This window comes from Cryptosporidium parvum, chromosome 3 (genome assembly GCF_000165345.1).
Source record: "Cryptosporidium parvum Iowa II chromosome 3, whole genome shotgun sequence".
Classification (NCBI taxonomy): Eukaryota; Apicomplexa; class Conoidasida; order Eucoccidiorida; family Cryptosporidiidae; genus Cryptosporidium; species Cryptosporidium parvum.
In genome coordinates this window covers 876,835-899,148 of record NC_006982.1, presented here as the reverse complement: position 1 = coordinate 899,148, position 22,314 = coordinate 876,835, and the positions used below count along the sequence as shown (strand labels likewise).

At 30.2% G+C, this 22,314-nt stretch overlaps 10 protein-coding genes across 10 annotated transcripts; 4 read left to right on the top strand and 6 right to left on the bottom strand.

Annotated features, from left to right (window-relative positions):
* Nucleotides 1-363: 363 nt before the first annotated feature.
* Nucleotides 364-1,470, top strand: cgd3_3580 (DRG-like OBG family GTpase fused to an RNA binding domain TGS domain, Fun11p; the record flags this gene model as incomplete). The annotated part of the gene is made up of 1 exon (XM_626908.1): nucleotides 364-1,470. The coding sequence occupies one exon, from the start codon at nucleotides 364-366 to the stop codon at nucleotides 1,468-1,470; it is 1,107 nt and encodes a 368-aa protein (XP_626908.1).
* Nucleotides 1,471-1,709: 239 nt separating this feature from the next.
* Nucleotides 1,710-6,335, bottom strand: cgd3_3570 (conserved hypothetical protein; the record flags this gene model as incomplete). The annotated part of the gene is made up of 1 exon (XM_626907.1): nucleotides 1,710-6,335. The coding sequence occupies one exon, from the start codon at nucleotides 6,333-6,335 to the stop codon at nucleotides 1,710-1,712; it is 4,626 nt and encodes a 1,541-aa protein (XP_626907.1).
* An 881-nt stretch (nucleotides 6,336-7,216) lies between these two features.
* Nucleotides 7,217-9,034, top strand: cgd3_3560 (CorA family mitochondrial membrane protein with 2 transmembrane domains at C-terminus; the record flags this gene model as incomplete). The annotated part of the gene is made up of 1 exon (XM_626906.1): nucleotides 7,217-9,034. The coding sequence occupies one exon, from the start codon at nucleotides 7,217-7,219 to the stop codon at nucleotides 9,032-9,034; it is 1,818 nt and encodes a 605-aa protein (XP_626906.1).
* A 364-nt stretch (nucleotides 9,035-9,398) lies between these two features.
* Nucleotides 9,399-12,746, bottom strand: cgd3_3550 (hypothetical protein with signal peptide; the record flags this gene model as incomplete). Its single annotated transcript, XM_626905.1, has 1 exon — nucleotides 9,399-12,746. One exon carries the CDS (start codon nucleotides 12,744-12,746, stop codon nucleotides 9,399-9,401), a length of 3,348 nt encoding a protein of 1,115 aa, XP_626905.1.
* A 379-nt stretch (nucleotides 12,747-13,125) lies between these two features.
* Nucleotides 13,126-13,431, bottom strand: cgd3_3540 (hypothetical protein; the record flags this gene model as incomplete). The annotated part of the gene is made up of 1 exon (XM_626904.1): nucleotides 13,126-13,431. One exon carries the CDS (start codon nucleotides 13,429-13,431, stop codon nucleotides 13,126-13,128), a length of 306 nt encoding a protein of 101 aa, XP_626904.1.
* Nucleotides 13,432-13,452: 21 nt separating this feature from the next.
* On the bottom strand, nucleotides 13,453-14,111 carry cgd3_3530 (hypothetical protein; the record flags this gene model as incomplete). The annotated part of the gene is made up of 2 exons (XM_001388087.1): nucleotides 13,453-13,818; nucleotides 13,899-14,111. Coding segments are annotated over 2 exons (579 nt in total), but the record flags the coding sequence as incomplete, so codon positions are not given.
* A 977-nt stretch (nucleotides 14,112-15,088) lies between these two features.
* Nucleotides 15,089-17,908, top strand: cgd3_3520 (putative sodium/calcium cation exchanger having 12 transmembrane domains and signal peptide; the record flags this gene model as incomplete). The annotated part of the gene is made up of 1 exon (XM_626903.1): nucleotides 15,089-17,908. One exon carries the CDS (start codon nucleotides 15,089-15,091, stop codon nucleotides 17,906-17,908), a length of 2,820 nt encoding a protein of 939 aa, XP_626903.1.
* Nucleotides 17,909-18,111: 203 nt separating this feature from the next.
* cgd3_3510 (hypothetical protein) lies at nucleotides 18,112-18,477 on the bottom strand (the record flags this gene model as incomplete). Its single annotated transcript, XM_626902.1, has 1 exon — nucleotides 18,112-18,477. The coding sequence occupies one exon, from the start codon at nucleotides 18,475-18,477 to the stop codon at nucleotides 18,112-18,114; it is 366 nt and encodes a 121-aa protein (XP_626902.1).
* A 259-nt stretch (nucleotides 18,478-18,736) lies between these two features.
* cgd3_3500 (Nop12p nucleolar protein, RRM domain) lies at nucleotides 18,737-19,786 on the bottom strand (the record flags this gene model as incomplete). Its single annotated transcript, XM_626901.1, has 1 exon — nucleotides 18,737-19,786. One exon carries the CDS (start codon nucleotides 19,784-19,786, stop codon nucleotides 18,737-18,739), a length of 1,050 nt encoding a protein of 349 aa, XP_626901.1.
* A 319-nt stretch (nucleotides 19,787-20,105) lies between these two features.
* On the top strand, nucleotides 20,106-22,241 carry cgd3_3490 (hypothetical protein; the record flags this gene model as incomplete). Its single annotated transcript, XM_626900.1, has 1 exon — nucleotides 20,106-22,241. One exon carries the CDS (start codon nucleotides 20,106-20,108, stop codon nucleotides 22,239-22,241), a length of 2,136 nt encoding a protein of 711 aa, XP_626900.1.
* Nucleotides 22,242-22,314: the final 73 nt, after the last annotated feature.

Here is a 22,314-nt window from a genome sequence, read left to right as displayed (position 1 = left end):
TAGTCGTTCTTTTCTCCTATTTTGCATTAGATTTCAACATTTCAACGTTTAGTTAACACCTTAATATTTCAAAATATATCCTAAAATATATTTTATTTATATTAATCTGTCAAATCTTAATATTAAATTTGCCTATAATTTTCCCACTTAATAAATAAAATATTACACCCTTTCCCTTGCCCCTCTTTTTATTACCTATTAAAAATTATATTTAGCAAAAATATTATTTCAAAAATTTGTGGCGCCAAAAGTTCCGGTTTATAATTGACAATTAGACAAATAAATTCAATAGGAGTAAAATTAAGGGGAAAAAAGATAAAAATAATCAGAAGAATTTCTGGAGTGGTTCTTTAGGAATTTGAAATGAGTTTACTTCAGAAGATTGCCGAGATAGAGGCCGAAATGGCCAGAACTCAAAAAAATAAGGCAACCAATTTTCATTTGGGTTTATTAAAGGCAAAATTAGCAAAACTAAGAGCACAGGTAATTAGTGGTGGCGATGGAAGAGGAGGAGGTGGCGGAGGGAATGAAGGTTGGGATGTCAGCAAGACAGGAGAAGCAAGAGTAGGACTTATTGGCTTTCCTTCTGTAGGTAAATCAACCCTATTAAATAAATTAACTGGTACTTTTAGTGAAGTAGCAGCTTATGAATTTACTACTCTTACATGTGTTCCTGGTGTATTTAATTACAAAGGTGCTAAAATTCAGCTCTTAGATTTACCCGGAATTATTGAAGGAGCCAAGGATGGTAAAGGTAGAGGTCGTCAAGTTATTGGTGTAGGTAGAACATGTAGTTTAATTCTCATTGTTTTAGATGCTTTAAAACCTTTAACACATAAAAGAATTATTGAGAGAGAATTGGAAGGTTTTGGAATTAGGTTAAATAAGCAACCACCAAATATATCATTTACTAGAAAAGACAGAGGTGGAATTACAATTACTTCTACTGTACAACTTAAAAATATTGACGAGGAGACTATTAAATCAATCTGTTCAGAGTATAGAATCAATAATGCTAACTTTGTTATCCGTTGTGATGCAACTGCTGATGATATTATTGATATTATTGAAGGTAATCGTATATATTTACCTTGTATTTATATTCTAAATAAGATTGATCAAATTACTATTGAAGAATTGGATGTTCTTTCACAATGTCCACATTATGTTCCAGTATCTGCTCATCATGAATGGAATCTTGATGGTCTTATTGAGAAAATATGGCAGTATTTAGATCTTATTAGGATTTATACTAAGCCTAAAGGTCAGATTCCTGATTATGCTGCTCCAGTTATTTTAAAACGTGATAAGTCTACTATAGCAGATTTTTGTAGGAGAATACATAAACAATTACTCCCTCAGATGAAATATGCTCTAGTTTGGGGTCAGTCTGTTAGACATAATCCCCAAAGAGTAGGAAAAGACCATGTTTTAATTGATGAAGACGTTGTTCAAATTATTAAAAAGTAGTAAAGTTTTAATCTTGATCATTAAATTCTAAACAATATAAGATCAAATATCTTAAGTAATTATTTTTTCTTTTATTTAATTTGCCACGTCATTACTTCAAAAATAATTAAACATAAAATTTGTGGTAATTAAAGTAATTTGCATTAGTAATACTCATTTCCTAGTTAAAAATCTAACCTAACGATATAATTCATTATTATTTACTTTTTGATTATATATTTATTTATTTCTAATTAAATTTATCCGTCTCTACCAAGCTTAAATCTATTAGAGTAATTAAAAGCTCTATAATTGAAAAGCTCCTTGTCCATTTTTGACAATAAGTCCATAGAATCCAAAATTTGTTCTCTTTTCAAGTTTTTAACTAGCTCCTGATGATCTTCTTGTAAGTTTTGTCTAATTAAAATTAGATTAGAAAATTGTTCAAACAAGGTAGAGTCAGAAAGAACGGAGTTAAGTGTATTAATAGGTTGTAAATGATCAAATATAACATTCCAAATGACCTTTGGAATATTTATAGAAGAAGCTGATATTTTATATTTATTATTTAATGAATCTGAAATAGCTTTAATATATCTCTCATATTGTTTCAAAATTCCACCTGATAAATCTCTAATCTTGTAAGAATCTCTTGAATCCCAAGATAAACTTCCTGGAAAAGAACTTACTCTTGGTGTTAAAGAAGCCAATAAACCATTATCAAAGCATGCCATAGAATTAATATACAAGTCATAAATCCAAATAATGATTTCCTTAATTTCCGTGTAAGAACAATTTCCAGAAACCAATATCCAATCTATATTTCCATTTGTAAATAGTCTAAAACAATCTATAAAACCAATTCTGATGGCCTCCTTAAATAACGAAAGTTCTATATTGCCATTACATCCTTTAATATTATTACCAATCCTATCCTTAATATTCAATCCTTTATGGAAATTCTGAAGCCACATTGTAGACAAGAAACTAATAGAATTAATTTCAAGATCTTCTTGATAGTGATTTGATACAACAAGATTATTAGGGAAGCTTTTATTATTTAACTTTGTATTAATTAATGAATTTAGACCAGGAACGTAGATAGAAATTTTATCTTGTTTAATAGTAGAGTCACTTAATACTTCTAAAGGAGCAATTCCAATACATTTGAATTTCAAATTACAAGAAACTCCTGAATAATTTGAGATTAAAGCAGATTCATTATTACCATAATTAAAAGACTGTCGTCTATCTCCAGCTTCCAAAATAGATTCATCTGAAATAACTAATGATTGACATTCTTGAAGATATTCTTTCAAGATAATTTCCTCGATAGTATTTTCCAAGTTTAAGATTTCATCTTTAAGCTTCTGTTGAAAGATTTCATTACCACTAGCTAAAATTAAATGATTAATTGGAATATAAGTAACAAAAGATAAAACTACAGTAATTGTTTTCAGAATAGGTATTTTGCTTTTAACTTCAATTGGATAACTTTTAATATTCAAAACTTTACAACACGATTCAAATTCTGCAATAAGTTGCTTTTTTCCCTTTTCTGATGTGATTGGAAAAGCAAAAGAGTCTAAAGATCTTTTCATATATTCATTTGAAGTATCTTCAGAGTCGTAAAAAGAACTATTGAGTGAAATATTGATAAAATTCTCACAACTTCTTACAAGAAAAGGAAGTGTCCAAACAATAACATCTCCATTATTGATTAGATATTCATATAAAAGTCTCTCTAAAGTAAGATTTTCAGCTTCTTTAATATTTTCTCTCTCTTTCTCTTTTAAGAGTGAAATATCATCATTAGAAAAAAGTTGGCTTCTTAAGCAGGTTCTTGAATTGTTTTGCCATATTGAAAGCATTTCAACGTGAACAGGAATCTGAGATTGTTTATTTCCTTGAAATCTTTCAAAATTCTCATGAGAAAAGTCAATTTCGTAAATATCTATAATCATTTGATCTTTTTCTTTTTTACTACCTGATAATATTTCAGATTTAACCATTACAGAATTCCATGGAAAAACATAATCATGATTTTCTGTAGTTTTCAATTGGTCAGTAGTCTGAACTGTTTTTTTATCCAAGAAATCCCCATTTGTCAAATTTGAAAGTATTAGCTCCAATTTGGTGTAAAATGTATTCAATTGGCTTATATGGGATCTCGATACGCCTTCTATATTCAGTAATTGATTATAAAAAAATACAAAGCTAAATTTTAAAGATTTAATCACTCTTGAAATAATATCAGTTTTAATCTGCTCCAAAATTCCAGAAACTGATAAATTTAACCACTGATTAATTCCATTTTCATTTTCTGGAAGATTTATCCTGGATAAAAGTATATTAATACGTTTTTGGCTTTCTTTATCATTCTCAAGTATTCTATCATTCTCAACTTCTTCCTTTAACTCCATTTCTGAGCCTTGATATTTATTAAAGAATACTCTAAAACGTTTCCATCCGCTCAAACCAACAAGTCCATCCTCTATTATTTGGTTTTCTAATCCCAAAATATTAGCTTCAGTTTTCCCAAGATCGCCTTCCCCCACATAATTCACAGAAATCTCCTTCCCAAATTTCAATACCTGACCATTCTTCTGAACACTTAAATCCAAATAATCCTTTGGAATAGATTCTACTACATTCACAACTTCTTTCTTGTAATCATATACATCATCCTTCTCACTCTGTTTTCTTTCTTCAGTTTCTTTAATTTCTGTTAATTCATGACCTATTGGCGCGCAATGCCCAGGGTCTGGAGTTTGGCGCTCATTTGGAATTAAGTTATTTAATAAATTATGAGAATTGGTAGTTTGGAAGGGAAATTTGGGTGAATCTATCTGAAAATTAGCTAATTTGTTTTTTGTTTGTAGATTATATGGCTTGTTTGTCGTATTTTCAGAGAGAAGAGTGATATTTTCAGTAATAGACCTTCGTTTATTGCTACTATTGGTATTCATGTTAGAAGTAGAGTCTGTGTGTACATCGTAAGTAATGTTTGGATTTGAGAAAATGGAAGGTACCTCTTCTTCCATGAAGAATCCTTTTCTTTTGTTTTGTTTGGTTGAGTTTGTGATAAAATTACGATATGCTGTAGCTTTGTTGATATCTATTTCTTTTAAGTTTTGAATTAAAGTGTTGGAAAGATTATTATTCTTATAATTGTTATTAATTACATCCCTATTGCTTGATGAAAGAGAAGTAAAGGAAAACTGATTTGAATTTGAATCAGCGATCTTGTTTTTGTTTAAATCTTCTGTGTGAGTCTTGTTTTTAAAGTCAACTTTTGAAATTTTCCCTAAAATAGGGTCTAGAATGTCAATTCTGGGGATCTTTTCCAAAAGAGAAGTCAGAATCTCAGAAGGCCAGTTTAGGGAGTTTAAAATACTTAATGATTCCATTGTTGAGAAATTTATACAGTCTTTAAATGATACCACAAATTTTGTGGTGAGATTGCAAATCTGCTGAATTGATTGAAACTGTCCAATATTGCTTCCTTGAAAAAGAAAGACATTAGGATTATCCTTGTTAAAGATCTTAATATCAAATCTCTCAGTAAATAGTTTCAGTGATTCAATAGATTCTATGTAGAACCCAAATATCTCAATGAAGCTATTTAAAGGCATAAGTTGGCGTTTACTCATGTTAGATGATAACAATATATTTAAATATTTGAGACGAATGATATTTGAATATTTTTTAATTAATATACAAATAAGAATCAAAGCATGACCAAACTGTCTATATTGCTCTGGATCTTGGCCATCTTTATTTTGAAAAGATTCAATAGAATTATTTTCATCTTTAATTAAATTAGAAATGATACCAAAACACTTTCTGAAGTATCTAAAATATCTAACAATGTTTACAAATCTAAAAGAGCAATGAATTCCAAGTGAAAGCTTAATTAGAGGGTGTTCAATCATTTCTGGAGAAATTAAATTAATTATATCCATAATTCTGTTATCATTTGCATCCTTAATCTTAATGCTCATACTGGTCAAGATACGATAAGACCAGAATTCTGGTTGAAAAGGAGAATCATAAACCAATATTCTGGAAAGTTCAGAGTCACATAAATAACTACTACTCTTCTTTCTATAATATAAAACATCCAAATATCCCGACATAAGCTTGTCCAAACAAGTTGACATTAAAGAACCATTCTGTACTGAGTTAAATTCTTTCAAATTACATAAATACTCCTCAGAAAATAATAGAAATCTAAATGATACCTCAAAACTATCAATACTTGCTCTATGTCGTGTAGCATGTTGTACTGTTAAATCTTGCCAAACTGCTCTTAGTCTATCTCTAAGAAAGTTATATATATCAATGTACTTATATCCTTGCCCTTGTGGTTTTCTATATAAATAATTGAGAAAAATTCTATCAGCTTCAATGAAATAAACTAATAATCTTCTTACAACCATTCTGCACCAAACTACTGGTCTGACTAGTTCTTTGTGAAAGACCCTGGATGCATCAGATCTTTGAAAGCTTTTCATTGTAAGAAACTCATTCACTATTCTAGCTTCTAAATCATCATTCAAAGTGACTCCAGAAAGTCTCTCAAAATCATTAGCTGTAGAAGTCTGTTGTTTATTGATCATTTCCTCTCTTGTACACATTCCAAATAATTCACCCACAAAAACATTCTGAGCTCCTTCATTCTGACCAGAAGAAGACAATTGTATAGGATCTTGAATCCTGAAATACAATCTTGCAAGATCATTTCTCTGATCTTCAAATATTTCCCTTCTTAATAGTGGATGGTAATTCGAATATGCATTTTCTATTGGTGGCTTTAATTCATCTCTCACATTATAAATAAACTCTCTTCCTGCCTTATTTTTACCCCCAAAGCTATCTGCCATAATTTTATATTTGTCCTTAAAACCTATACTCAATTACTTTGTCTTCCATTATACGTTCAATTTCGCTCACTTTCTTTCTTTTTTTCTGATTTATTAGGTCCTTTAACTTTCTTATTTATAAAAATGTGAATACATTTAAATATTTATATCACTATCTCCTTTTGCACAATTATGCTTGTGCTATAAGTAGGAAAAAAAAAATCTAGAGTAACTCTGTTTACATTAAATATTTGTACTTCTTTCCTTCTTTAGAGAGAATTCCTCCTATTTACTTTTAATCTACCTCTCCCTTTACTGTGAAACTTCCTATTCTTTATTATTATTGTTATTATTATTAATTTTTTTTTCCTAATTTATTCACTCATTTCCATACCTCCCCTCAACCGCTCTTTGTATTACATCTTCCTTTGATAAATACCATCTTAAATTTTGTACCAAGTCGTTTGGCGCCCATTTTTGGCGCCTTAACGGTACCGAATAATAAGAGTATTGTTTGAAATTGATCTAAAAAGTGGGGTTAAAGCGAGGGAAAAAAGATCGTAAGCATGTATGAAAAAATAATAATGAAAAATTAGTTAAATAGAATTATAAGTTTATAAGACAAAGAGTGAATCTTAATGTGAGAGAAGGGGTTAATTCCTTTTTCTTTATTTTAACTATCTGGTAGAAAAATAAAAGAAAATAATTACTGAAATGGAAAACTTGAAAAAAATCTAGATATATTATCATTCGGAATTTAAGATTTCTTTTGATTTCTAATCATCTCTAATTATTAATCAACTTCTATTTGCTGTTTTAATTATTAATAGTTTCGATTAATTGATGATGAAAAATACAGAACTAAAAAGGAAATTATTAAAGAAAAGCAAACACAAATAAAAATGAGCTATAATAGTAGTGAATATCTCTATGGAGATCAGGAATATATCCAAATATCACCAGGATATTCCTCAAAAAACTATGAAGAAGATGAGTATATACCAGAAGATAATGAGGTAGATATTGATATGGAAGGAGAGGAATATGGAAGGATTCTGAATAGTAGAATCCCAAATAGAAGGAAAAAGAAGAAAGAGTATGAAATTGTTAATATGGAATTAGAAATGAAAAAAGAGTTACAAGGTAGCAATCAGCATTTTAAAGAAAAAGAAAACCATAGTAAAGATCTTAGTTCAAGGTACTTTGGTTCATCCTCAAAAATCCACACTATTGGCTCCTCTTATCTTGAAGGTTCTGGTAATAGAAGAATACAACATTGGGTTGAAAAATATTCACAAAAACAAAGAAAGATACCTGTTGTTTGTATTAAAGATGGAAAAATCTCTCAAAAATATATGCAGACAGCTGAACTTCTTAGGAAGGTACATATGCATAATGAAAGACAAATTCTTGAAGAAAGAGCATCAGGAGCTCTTACACTAAGAGATCTTCGTCAAGTTGTTGGTTTACATAGTTTTGAAAGACCATCCATTGAGATTAGAAGAAATTGTATATTAGTTAATATGCCAGGTGTTAGATGTTTAATACTACATGATAAGGTTTATTATCTTCCAGTTAGTCCTATTGTATTTTCTCCAGGACGTGATGAAAGTGAAACCTTTGAAATAGAAACAGAAACTGAACCACAACTTTTAAGTCATGGAATTAATAAAAAGATTGATATGTCCAATTCAAAACTAATTGGATTTCATTTAAAATCTAAAACGAAGACTCAAAGATATATTAAAGATTCGAATCCTAGAGATCTCTCAATTATAGAAAAGCTAATATTTATTACACGTAAAATTAATGTAGAAGAAGCCATTATTAGTGAAGAATTAAAACAAAATACTTTGAATAGTGAACTTAGAAGTAATATTGAAGCAAAAGCTCCGATTAAAGATCTTTATAATATCACAGTATCTGCACCAGAATATTTAAAACCTGAAACCAAAACTAAGCCTGAAAGTTTACATAAATCAAATCATTGTAGTCCTGTAAAGTTAAATCTATTAGAAATACCTCCTAGTGGAACTACAAAACATAATGAATATCAACATAAAGCATCTTTAGAACTTAATGCTTTGGAAATTTGTTTGATTGAAGTATGCAAGCAACTTTGGGATAGTTACTATATAATAGATGATACAGCTCAAGATTTTCTTCTTCATATTGAAAATAATCCAACTTCAACCCAAAAAGTATATGAGATTAATGACTTAAGAAAACGTCTTGATTCTCTTAGAGATAGAATTAAAGGTGTATATGAAGCTATTAAAGAGATCTTGGACGATGATGATTTGTTAATTAGGATAGAAATCTCTAAGTTCTGGAATAATCCTGAAAATTGGGATAATAAAGCTATCTTAGAATCAACATTCTTTGATTCTGAGATACTTTTAGAATGTTATGAACAAGAAGTTGAGGGATTAATCCGAACAGTGAATCGTTTAAATGCTCAATTGGATGATGCAATTGAAGTCATGCAGATTCACTTGGCTACAATAAGAAACAACTTTCTCAAAGGTGAAATCAGCTTAGATATTGTTGGAGTATGTGTTGGATTTGTTTCAGCTATTGCTTCAATTTTTGGAATGAATATTCAAAGTGGATTGGAAAAGAATGTTGATATATTTTGGTTTATGGCTTACACAATGATTACATTATGCGTTTTTGCAGGAATTGTTGTTATATTAATGTTTAGGAGACTACAACTTTAAATATCTATCTCTTTAATAACTTAATGATTAAGGAGAAGGATATTTTATTATAGGGATTGAAATATAGAAATTAATAAGTTCACAAATATTGAAAAGAAATAAACAATTAGAGACTATTGTTGTCTTGAGTAGAATTAATGCGATTAGAGTGATAATAATAATAATGTGAAATTGGTACATTAAGTTATTATATTTGAATGAATTTGTTTTCTTGATGGAATTTAATCTTTAGAATCCAAAAAAAAAAAGAAATATTTGTTTCTGGATTTTGGTTGTATTTAGGACAAGAATTAGTCGTATTTCCCCTTTTTTAAAGCCTTAATTCATTGAAGCTGGAGATTAGGCTTGGTGAATTATTCTCAGATTACATATACCCTAATTGGTTTTGATATTGACTTTGTTCCTGATATAGGTATTGGTTTTGATTCTGTTCTTGACTTTGATATTGGGTTTTCTCTTTGAATGAATTCCCCCATAATGATACATTTTCAACATTCTTATCAGCATCTATATGATCAATAAGTACAGATGATTCATTATGGTTTCGACTCTGAATAATTCCTAGTAAGTTATGGATCTCATTTCCATCAAAGGCGTTTTGAATTGTTGAGAAATCAGTAATATTTGCCAAATATGGAATCTTGATAATCTTTCTATTTCCACCTCTAAGATGTCTAGTCCAGAAATTGGGTGACTTGTCAGCAAGAATCATAAATCCAACCCAAGAGAAGATACGATTGAAAGAACTTGAAGGATTTTGAATGACATTATTCAATAAAACCTCAATAATATCTTCTAGAGAAGAGTTTTCAAGTTTGGGGTGTATTTCAAATGTAACAGATATTCCTTTTTGATCTGATGAATAGAAGTTATCTAAATAAGAGAAAGAGCTTGGACTTGATAAAGATGTAGACAGAAAAGATCCATCATAGCCTGAAATATTATAAGGGTTTTCTGCTGGAGATAAAGAATTGATTAGAATAGAATTAGTCTCAAACCCCATTGATAGAGCTAGACTTGAAGAGAATAAGTTTTTGAAGAATGAAAAAGAGTCTTGAGATTGATCCTTATAGTAGAAATTAGTAATATTAACTTGAGCTGTTATATAAGTATTGTTGTTTGGGCTATTACCACCTGGATTACTTGGATCTTGAGGGAAGAATGGAGGGTAGTTATCAGGATTAAAATCATCTTGATTAATGTCCAAATCTGAGAGAGAATTTAATGGAGAAATTTGAATTCCTCCACTAATTATTGTTTCAGATTGAAATACAATACCTCCTGGTAAAATAGTCCCTTGCGATAATACAGCTCCAATTAATAACTGAGAACCAGAAGGAACAGTACTATTTCCTGAAAAGACTGCTCCACCTGGTAATAAAGCTCCTCCTTTTGTCATATGTATAGTACCAAGTAAAGTAGATGTAGGTGGGAACATTGTACCAGGTGGTACAGACATTGGTTGTACAAATTGTCCGTTTGGAATAAGAATTCCACCAGGGAAAATTCCACCTCCTGGTAAAACTAATCCATTAGTAAGTAAAGCATTTGGTTTAATATACGAGTTAGAAGGTAAAGATGTTCCAGATTGAATAGTTTTTCCTGATGGATAAAGAATATCACCAGTTAAAACACCTCCTAAAGGAAGGAAAGCTCCACCAGGGAGAATAGCTTTTGATGGCAAAGAAGTTGATGAACTTAATCTGATAGATGGAGGTAAAACAGCAGTACCTAAAACTAAAGATGGACCTCCAAGTTGAACATTTGGAGTTAATAACGCTCCAAAAATAAAAGTACCAGGTGGAAGTGTTACACTTGACTTAATTATAACAGGACTTGGAAGTATTGTACCATTAGAAAAAAGAATTGGGCCATTAGAACTTAAACCATTTGGGAAATACGCATTATCTATTAAAAGCATTTGTTGAGGTAATTCCATATAACTGCTTGAGGATGGTATCTGATAATTTAATACTCTAAATCCAATGAGATTTGAAGAGCCTGATTGAGAACCATAATTAGAATTGGATGAGTATGTTGTAGTTGTACCATATAAATCACTATTATCATCAAAGTAAGGATGTAAATTGTTCTGATTTGTGGATAAATCATTAAAGATGTTAGAAACTGAAGAAAATCCTGCGTTCTTCTCTTGCTGATTATCAATCGAAGATTTGTAAACAGCATTCTTATAACCAAAAGGTGCGTTAAATTGGTAAAAACCTCCTTGCAAAACTGCTAATGCAACTCTATTTGAGAACCCTCCTGGAAGTAAAGTTCCTGAAGGTAATACCCAAGAAGATAAATTATCCTGAATACCCAAATGATAATTAAATAGTAGGGAAGTTTCTGTTATTACATTATCCGGATGCAATGGAGGCTGAAGTATAGTACCTGGCTGTAATATTGTACCATTTGGGAAAATTGCTCCACCAGTTAAATATGAAATTCCCTTAAGTATTGCTCCGCCTCCAAGCGAAGTTCCAAGACCTAGTTTACTCCCAGCTGGAAGATTAATCATGAATGGAGATGAACCAAAAGCTATTAGTCCTCCCATTAAAACACAACCGGTCTCTAAATAAATAGTATCAGCAATAAATGTACCAGTCGGGAGTATTGTTCCGTATGGAACTGTAGTATTTGGGGAAATTATTTCACCATTCGGTAATATAGCTCCTCCTCCAAAAATAGTATTAGTAGAAATAGTTAATGGCCCCAAAAGTAAGGAATTATTTGGAAGATTTGATCCTGATGGAAGGATTCCTCCTGCTGGTATTGACACTGATGTCATATTGCTAAATCCTGATACTGAATAACATAGCGTATTTGTAATACAACATGAAGCTTCCGGTTTTAATTCTGCTTTATTTGAACATCTATATCCATATGTCTGAGACCCAATGAAGTTACAATTCATATTTAAAGTCAAAACTGGTTTATAAGAAGAATCTTCCAGAAATGTTGCACCTCCTGGAAATAAAGTTCCTCCTGGAAGAGTGGTCATTTGACCCAACTTTGTTCCAGCCTGTAAAAGTGTTCCATTTGGAAGTAAAGCCCCCAAAGGCAAAATTGCTCCATTTGGGAAAGTTACTGGGCCAAAACTTGTTGTTCCTACTGGAAGTCTTGTTCCATTCACAGCAAAACTTCCTTCTGGAAGCTTAATATTTGGTATTGTATTTCCATTGTTATTTCCATTATTTCCATTATTTCCTCCCCCAATACCTCCATTAGTTCCACCAGAACTTGAATTTGGAAGTAATTGAATTTCTTCTTGGAAAAATACATATGTTCCATTTGGGGCTCCAACTCCTCCCCTAATAACTTTTCTTGCCTCAAATGACGCAATAGCATCACTCTGATCTGGAGTAAATGGCTCAGTCACAAAACTTTCATAGTAATATTGTGCTGATTCGTGACTACTTGGAGGATTAAAGGCTCCTCCTGTCAAAGATGTAATATTTAAAGGTAGCGATACATTGTTAATCTCATAAAAAAATGGTCCATAAACTATTTTTGTTAATGGATCCGTAATATTCTGCATTCCAGGATATTCCATTGACTCAAATTTTCCCAAAAGCTTCTTTGCCAAATCTTCAAGTGTTTCATTTCCATTAGTTGCTTTTGAATTTTCTTCCAAGTCACCAAAAACCGTTGTAACTCCCAAACATAATAATGATAATAAAAATAATAATGTACGAAAAAGCCACATCATTACTCTTCAAATATTCCTATAATTTTACTTTATCTTATTCACTTCTTAATAGTTAATGAAATAAATACTTGTCAAATTCAACTCAGATTGTTGAATATAAATAAAAATCTCAAAATTTGAATATCTTATTATTTCAAGCAATTTTTATTTCCAAGAGTAATGTTTCTTAAATTTGAAAGAAAAATCCATTTCCCTTTCCTTGAATTCTGGGAGAAAAAGAAAAAAAAAACTTAGTAATTTTTTTTTTCAAAAATTCCACACCAAAATGCCACACCAACTTACAAATCCAATTCTAAATCACCATTATTTGTTTTTGCCTATTTTTAGTGCATAATTCAGAATTTATCAAATATTTATTCGGTACTCTTCTCTCATATTCTTAATCATCCTGATCTGACCAAACTGGATCATTCACTGATAAAGGCAAAAACTCATTTATTATAGTATCTTTATTAGGTAATTTAAAGCTACCCTCAATTTTGGATTCTTCTTCAAATCTTAGTCTTTGTCCCAACATACTTAATACATTCTCGACATTTGTTTCAGTTTTTCCAGTACTTATATCAGTCTTTTTTTCTCTTCTATGTTCAAATTCTTCTAATAATTTTGCATAATGCAAGGCATTCCTTGTATTATAACCTTCATCCATTGTAATCTGCTTGTTTTCAATATCTATATTTATCATTGTTTTCCCTATAATAATGTATTAAATTCTAATCACAAAAATATATTTTGAAAACCTACTTTTTGCTGCACTTTCGGCGCATTCTTTCGACATTTTCAATGCTAAAAGTCTTTCATCTTTAGTATTCCAAGGGTTTTCAAATTCTGAAAACCAGTCAGTTTCTTCATCAATTACCCGTGTTCTACTTGTAGAATTTTTTGCATACTCTAATAATCTATCTCTCCTCTCTAATGCTTGAAAATAATGAGCTATTTCCTCATCCTCATTGTTTCCTTCTGAAATAAAATCTCCACTCTCATCTTTAACTAACTTGGATTTACAAAATATACATTCATTATTTAACTCAATAATATCCTTCTCTAATTCACATGAAATCCTTCCTAAAAATTACAATTTTAATTAATTTGATATTATTTCTGACTTATTACCTCTCTCCACCTCATATTCACATTAAATCATTCTCCCTAAGAAATTTTTATTCGCAACTTACCACATTGTATGCATGTAATATAAATTGCATGCAATTTCGCATAGCATCCACATTCTACTAATACCGATGAATCGGCGCCAATATTTGAATCACTTATTTTATTGTCATAACCTGAAATATTATTTTTTTTATTTTTCTTATTACCTTTTTTTTGTTGGAATTGAATATCAGAAATTCTGATAGACCTCATTTCTAGTATTTTACTAATAAAATCTTCGATAAATTTCTCTAATGTTGCATTTTATTTTTTGTTTCAACCCAGCTCTTCAAAGTAGAGGTCTAAATACCTCAACATAAATAGCTACTAAAATACAATAAAATAATATTTACAAAAATTATTTCCAATTGAATGAATTAAATTTCACTTCTTTCGTTTTTACATAATACGCTTAAAAGTTTTTCTTATTAATTTCAATCCTCTACAAACAATACTCTCGTTCCCCCCATTACCACTATGCTTTTTTTTTATTCATTCACATATTACTTTTAGAAGTTCAAAGGTCAAATGGCGGTTACCCTTTAGGCGCCAAATGGTGGCCTCAAGTTATTTCAGAGGGCGCCAAGGATCGATTTCAAATTGTCAAAATTGCACGGCGTTAAATGACTCTAAACTAAACATAAGTTGTGGTACAAAGTGGATTCAAATCCATACAAAAATAAAATAAATTATTACTGAAAGTCATTGTTTGCTTAAAAGCGCAAGATTTAATTACAGTCATAAGGAATATTCCTTGTAAGGGTGACTATATGCGAAGCTGGTAGTATTTAATATTTGCAATATTCTTGAATTTCCACGAAACTTTAACAGTATTATTTCTCTCACAAAGAATTCTGCAAAGCTTCAAGCTTTTGTCTTTAATCATTTCTGGAAATAAAGAAAGAAATTAGCTTATTCGAAATCATTGTTCATGTGTAATTGAGCAGCATTATTCTCATCGCCACCAATACTAATGAGGTGAATTTATATTTGTATACTAATTTATTATTGCAACTTTAAAACTACGTAATATTTTCATTTAAATTCATTTTTACTAAAAGCTAATTAAAAATCAACCGTCTTATATTATTGATTAATTCAACTATTTCTTATATGTAACCAGTCAGAATCACTCTATAAGTATCTAATTATTATACATACATTACGGCATTCAGTAAGATTCAGCTATAATGAAGACTATTTTTGTGGTTTTACTATTTTTCATATATTTATCAAATGAGAAGTATCAAACAGGGGGATTTTCTTTTCCAGATGAATGTGAATCCTATAGTAGCTGTAGCGCAGATGACCATGGATCAGAACTTAACATTATGGACCAATCCCACTGGATTAGTGAAATATCACAACAATCTACACTAATTCCCTACTCCAAAATCTTTTATACTTATATTTTTGAACCACTTTTTGATAATGATCAACCAAATGAAAGAAATTCTGCATTCTTTGGATTCCTCCTTAACAAAGTGACTTTTGCTATATGCTTACTTGTATGGTCCTGCATTCTTTTTATTGCTTGTGGAACCGTTGCTGATACTTACATTTCATCTCTAATGATTAAGCTAGCTGAATGTTTAAGCTTATCAGATACATTTGCAGGATCTACACTCTTAGCATTTAGTAATGCAGCCAGTGATGTTATTCTCGGAATTATTAGTGTATCAATTGGAGAGAAAGATGCTGTAGATGTGTTTCTTGGGGATGTTATTGGTGCTTGCTTATTTATTATCTTGGTTGTTTTTGGGTGTGTAATGGTTTTTTCAAAGAGCAGTGAAAATTCAAATTATATTAACATTCCAATATTTAATCACCTAAGAGATACAATTGCTCTCACTATTGGATTAATTCAACTACTTATTATTCATCACCTTGGATTCATTTCTTCAAAAATGTCTGTAATTCCATTAATTGCTTATGGATTTTACGTTCTTTTACTTCAATGGAGTGAGAAGTATACATCTCTTTCAATGCCAGTAAACCTAACAATTAAGGAAGAATATGTAGGTCCAGTATATGAGCAAGTAACTGACTCAGATGAAGTAAGGGGAGGAAGTAAATTGAGCCTTAGAAATGTTGCTATCACTAGCGATATTCCTAATTATCGCTATTCCAATACCATTCCTTCGGTTCTTCCAATACCTTTTACTCCTCCTGATTCAATTAGAGATGTTCAAAAAGCAGACAATGGAAATACTCCAGATTTAGAGATCCCTCCAATTAAGTTATCTTTTTCTAACTTACAGTTCTCTTATGATGAAAAAAGCCAGCTCCTAGAAAAAGGAACAGTTATTAATAGTGATGTCTACTGGGATAGAATTGGTTCCAAGTCTAGAAGTATTAAAAAGACCTTACTTTTGCTTACTCCAACTCATTCTCCCTCTCCTAGTCTAACAAATGATGATCTAAGCGGTAAAGTTCTGACTCCTTCTTCAAATTATGGATTTGGAAGAGATAAAGATAATGAAGACTTTGAAAAAGCATATGGTGTTAATAATGCACAATCTTGTAGGATTCCATTTCCTCAGAGAAATTCATCTAAGAATCTTTTAAATAGAGAGAGGAATTATGCAAATACTCTTGAGCTTCCAAATCCTTGGAATTTCCAGAGCCAAAGATCTAAATCCCCAGTCTGCTCACAGCTTTCAGCTTCTCACTTAAAAGGTGACCAAAGCAGTCAAATTGGAAATTCTAATTCTATATCAATTTCTGATGCCTACCAAAGTAACAACTTCTCAGCTACATCATCTTCCTACTCTTCAAACCTGGGATCAATCACAATTTCTAATTATGAAACTAAAAGATCCGGTTCTCACTCACAACTTGTGTTACTAAGCGATGACTATGCAGTCAGACTCTCAAGAAATCTTTCCATGAGTGAAGTTGTTTATCAAACTGAGTCATTACACAATTCACTTCTACCTCCACCTGCTCATGAGGAAAATGTTCTCAAGTTACAGAAGAGAGGAAGACAAAGATTAAGAGAGGATAGATGCATTATTGATGATCGTACAAATTTCCCAACTTTACAACTTAAGATACCCCAATCAAATGAAAGAAGTGAAGGATTTTTCCAAGGAATGAGTTTTAATACTGACTTTGAGGGACTTTTAGATGGCTTCTTTGAATTCTGTGATTTCTTTAGACAACTTTTAATGACACCAATCATGTTTATATTGTATTTAACTGTACCGTCTCCATCACTTAGAAGATCAGTACAAATTATGCAACCCTTATTTATTGTTTTGGCTGTTGGATTTGAAAAGAAGATTTACGTCAGCTACCCATTATTTTACTTGATTGCTCTTCTTCTTTCATCTATTATATCTTTGGTACTCTTTTTCATATATACTTGTATTCTTAATACAAGAAAAGATGATCAGACAGGTGAAGATGACTTGAAAGATGATCCCCAGAATTATAGACTCTATCGGGTTAGATCCTTCTCAAATATTAAGCTTCCAGAAGTTCAATTATCATTTAAAACCAGAAAGTTTATAACTGACATTTTAATGTACTGTGATATGTTCTTTGGCATTATTATGTCAATATATTGGAATGGAGTCCTTGTAAACGAGTTAGTTGAATGCATTAAAGTCATTGGGCTTACCCTTGGAATTAAGCCTGCAATTCTTGGACTCACAATTGTTGCAATGGGTAACTCAATTGCTGACTTATTTGCTAATGTAGCAGTTTCAAGAGCTGGGCATGCACATATGGGCCTCGCTGGATGTTATGGCGCATGTGTATTTCTTCTCCTATTTGGATTTGGAAGTTCAGTATTTGTAAGAGCAATCCAATTAGGATTCTCAAAAGATATCCACCTTCACTTTGAATCTCAAATTATTACTGCTACTTACCAACTCTTGTACTTCCTTCCAATATCAGCACTGGTTGTCGTACTGTCTAAAGGGAGAGTTCATCGCATTTGGGGTTTAGCATTTATTTTATACTTTATCGTTTGTATGTCCTACGTTCTAAAAGGAGTTATTTAAACATTATTATAAGTTTATTATTTAGTTTCATATATTTAGTTTTCAATACATTTAGATACTCGAAAATACTCAATTTTCTACCTAATTTTCTTATTGGATGACTATCTCCTTAGCACATTGGAAATTTCCCAAAGAAAAAAAAAGAAGACACATTCATATGATTTTGTAATGTACAAAAAAATAATAATACTAAATCAATCTATCTAGTTACAATCTTCAAATTTTATTGTTCTCTGATTTTCCTCTTTTAATAAATCTAATTTTGGCACACTGCTCTCCTCTTGAATAATTCTCTCTTCCCTTTTCACTGTTGGAGAGTTTTCTAAATCTGTTCCAAAGACCTTTCTTGCTGCATCTCGAGCTAAATCTTCCTCATGCTCCTTTTGATTACAATCAAGTCCTATTACAGTGTTCTTGTTATTAATTTTTGAAATTTCATTGACAATCTGAGGAGGATCCAAGTCATAACATTGTAATGTCTCCTTTTCTCCTTCAAAAATGCACTTTGAACAACACTTTGTTCCAAACCCTAAGGCTTCACTTATTCTATTAAGTATTAACTCTGCCATATTTACTCTATTGTATTATTATTTATATCTTCAACTAATTTTATTTAAAAAAAAAAAGAACTTCACTTAGTAATTAATTACGTTTCGTTTTGCATGTAAACTACTACATTTGATTTGGCGCCAAAACATGTAAAGCGTGAATTTTCGACAAGTCAAATAAATAAATAAATTTATAGAAAAAGAAAATGTTTAAAAAGATATTATTGAAATACATTATCATGTAGACAGCTAGGTTAAATATATAGATTTAAAGTCCTCATCATGCTTTTGATTTACTTTTTTTAGATTTGGAAGCTTTTTTAATATTTGGGGCCTTTTTGACAACTTTCTTAAGTTTCTTCTTAATTTTATTGACCTTATTTTTAGCATTCTTCTTGGATATAAATCTATTTTCTCTCATAGAGTCATCGCCTTCTTTATTTTTACTTTGTGTTCCATTATTGATCATCCTTCTTCTAGAATTGTTTGAATTAGCTTTACTTTTTGCTTCTTCTTCAGATAAAGCCCTAGTAACTGATATTTTGGAATCTTTAAATTGAGCGCCACTAAGCATTTTAACGGAAGAGATGACAAACTTTCTGTCATTAAATAAAACAAATCCAAAACCTTTAGGCTTACCAGTAGTGGCAGATTTTATAATCCGAACGGAATGAACGCAGTCTTCATTTAGTGACATTGTAACAAATCTACGTAGTTCATCTTCAGTACAAAACTTTGGTAATCCACCAATAAAGACAGTTCTCTTACGATCAAAAGTGCTGAATTGATTGCCTTTAGATGCTGGAGTTAAACGAAGAATATTTCCTGCTAAAACAATTCCAGAAAATTTGTCAATAATTGGTTTCATCCTTTCTTTTTCTTTCAAAACAATATAAGCATTTTTAGTACTACTGTTTCCAGAAAAGCACTCCAAAGCTGCACCAACTTTTTTCTTTGAAGCAAACTTAGGATGTATAGGTAGGGACCTAAATCTCATGGATTCTACTTCACCTTGTTTAATTTCTAATTTGGAAAGTAGTTCTTTCTCAGAAATATGTAGAGCTACATTTCCAACAAATAGTGTGTTTTCAATCCTTGGATCATTGTTTTTATCATATTTAACCTTAGTAAATTCTTTAGGTTTTTCCTCTTTTGCTACATTTTCAGATCTATTCTTTTCCTGATTTTTAGGAGCTAAAATGCGGGGATTATCACTACATTCACTAAGCAGTTTTTCAATATTTGGGTTAATTTCCTCAGTAGCTCCTTTGGATCTACTATTTCTGGCAATTATATCCGTAATAGAAGTAACTTTTTCAGCCTTTTCCATATTCTTAAAATATAAAATTATAATTCATTTAGGCTAATATAATATTCGAAAGTATAAATAAATAAATCAAAGTCTTATTGTTAAAAACCTGTTTACTTTTTAACTGAATTTCCAATTTTAGTTACCTTTGAAACTTAAAAATTATTTTATTATTTCAAGTTAAAAGTCAAAAATAACTAGAACATGGTACCGCCCAGCCCATGGCGGCACATGTGCCCGCCAAATTGTGAAAAGAATCTCCATGCATTTTTCATCTTTAATATAAAGATTGGGGTTTTAGAGAGAAGAATCGACTAGTATAATCAAGTCTCTAAGTCAAATGAAAGGTAGTTTGATAATGGAATTAAATCATAACCGCTTAGTTGAGGTAGCTTTGAATGAAGAAAATGAGCTTTTGATACTACGGAATAAATTAATGGAGGTTAATGAAAGCAATGTGACATCAACTGAATCTATTGATTCTTTATACTTAACATATATAACTCTTTTAGGTTACGGTAAAGAAATGGAGTTGGGATTGAGTTACAAATTATTATCTGATAAGATTGTGGGTATTTCCAAAATGATGGATAATACGCCATTTTCTATTGGAAAATACTTGGGTTTTACATTAATATTGAGTATTTGGATATTGAAGAGTCAGGATTGGTATAATTTAGATGATCTCAGTAGTACAGACATCTGTAATGTTATTATCAAATTATTGGTTGAATGCTGTAATGGCGAAAATGTTATTTCTAATGAATTTAGAGGTAAGAAAGAATGTGAGAATTTGGTAACTTCTGACAAAAACTGGATAGAAGAATGGGGTGAACCTACAAATTCTTATTTTGGAACAAGAATTAATGGGGAAGAGGAAACTGTTGGGTTAATTGAGATGAATGATGAAATAGATATGAATATAATTAATCTTCAAAGTCATCAAGATTTTAAAATGAATAAAAGGAGAAGACTAAATGGGATGATTAGTGGTGAATATGAAGATGGATTTAAATATATTATTTTTGAGATAACCAAAATTAATACTGAGAGTCTTAATTTACTATTTGATAAGGAGTTTAGTGATGATTTATTTACAGCTTTTCAGAATATTAATTTCCAAGATATTACCCAAAAAAATATTTTTTTTAATAAGATATTTTTTTTAAATTCAATGATTTGCTTTTATAGATGTTCTGGATCATTTTTAACAACAGCTCTTCTTTTCAAATTACCGCGTGGAAGATATTTACTTGAAAGTGGTGTAGAAATGGTTGCAGATCATCTTTTGAAGGATATAATATATTCTTACCAAGGTAATACTTCTGATAAGACAAAAAGAATGGAAGATCATGCAATTTTAGCTCTTGATAATATTTCTACAATACTTTGGTTTAAAACATTTGAAGCCAAAATTTCAATAATTTTGGAAGGCAAGATACAAGAACTTTCAAATGAATCTTTAGAAAAGCAAGAAGTTGACAAAGAATACCAAAAATTGGAACTTTTAAATGACCATTCTGAACTAATTAACAAGGTCTTCTCGAAATTTATTGATCATAACTTAAACCAATCAAATCAAATTGAGTTTCTTCCAAAAATATTTAATAGAATAAGAGTTAAACAAGTTAAATCTATACTTGAAGTAATAAATACAACATTTAGTATTCCCTTTTTATCTAGAAACCATTTCATGGCTCACTTTCATGCAAGTAATATTTCAAATAAACAAATACTAAATCTCTTTTTTAACATTGGTTATTTTGCTCAGCTTTCTATACAAAATTGCTTTTCAGAAATGGATATTATAATCCCAATTCTTAAAACTTATAATAGCACAATTTTTTTAATTTCAAGATTTGGAGAAAGCTCTACAAAACAATTATTTATTGAGGAATTAACAAATGGACTAAACCATAAATTAACTTCAGTAGATCTTATTCAAAAAAGAATTAGAGACTTATTGTTTTCAGATGGAAAAATTGAACTATGTAATAAATCAAATTCTCTTCATTATTCACTCTTCAAATTTGCATATTGCATTATCCTAGATATTAAATCAATTATTTTGAAATTTAATTACAAACAAAAATCTCCAAATTCAAAAATGACTAAATCTTCTCTTGTATTTAATCGCATTAACACAAGTTCTCAAAATACCTTTAATTTTGAAAAAGTTATTTATTATAAAATCGCATCTTTTTTTTATACTATAAACTTTATTAATATTATCTTGGATCGTTATTCTATGGACCCTAAATCTCCAAAAAAACCTCTCTCCATTTTTATTGAAAATTTTTTTTTAAATTTTCTTTCTCAAGACGAAATTAAGCAAATATATCACTTCATTAATAATGAAATTAACCTTTATAACGCTGAAAGAAAATTTTTTGATCCTAATCTCAAATTTGAGATTGATTTCATTAAAAAATATCTCTCAAAATTTTCCAATAAAAACTGTTCATTGGAATATTAACTTTTTTTATTTGTAAAATTTACTAGTCTTAGTAATTGGTTTATTATTTTTACTAAAATTTTTTTACTCATAA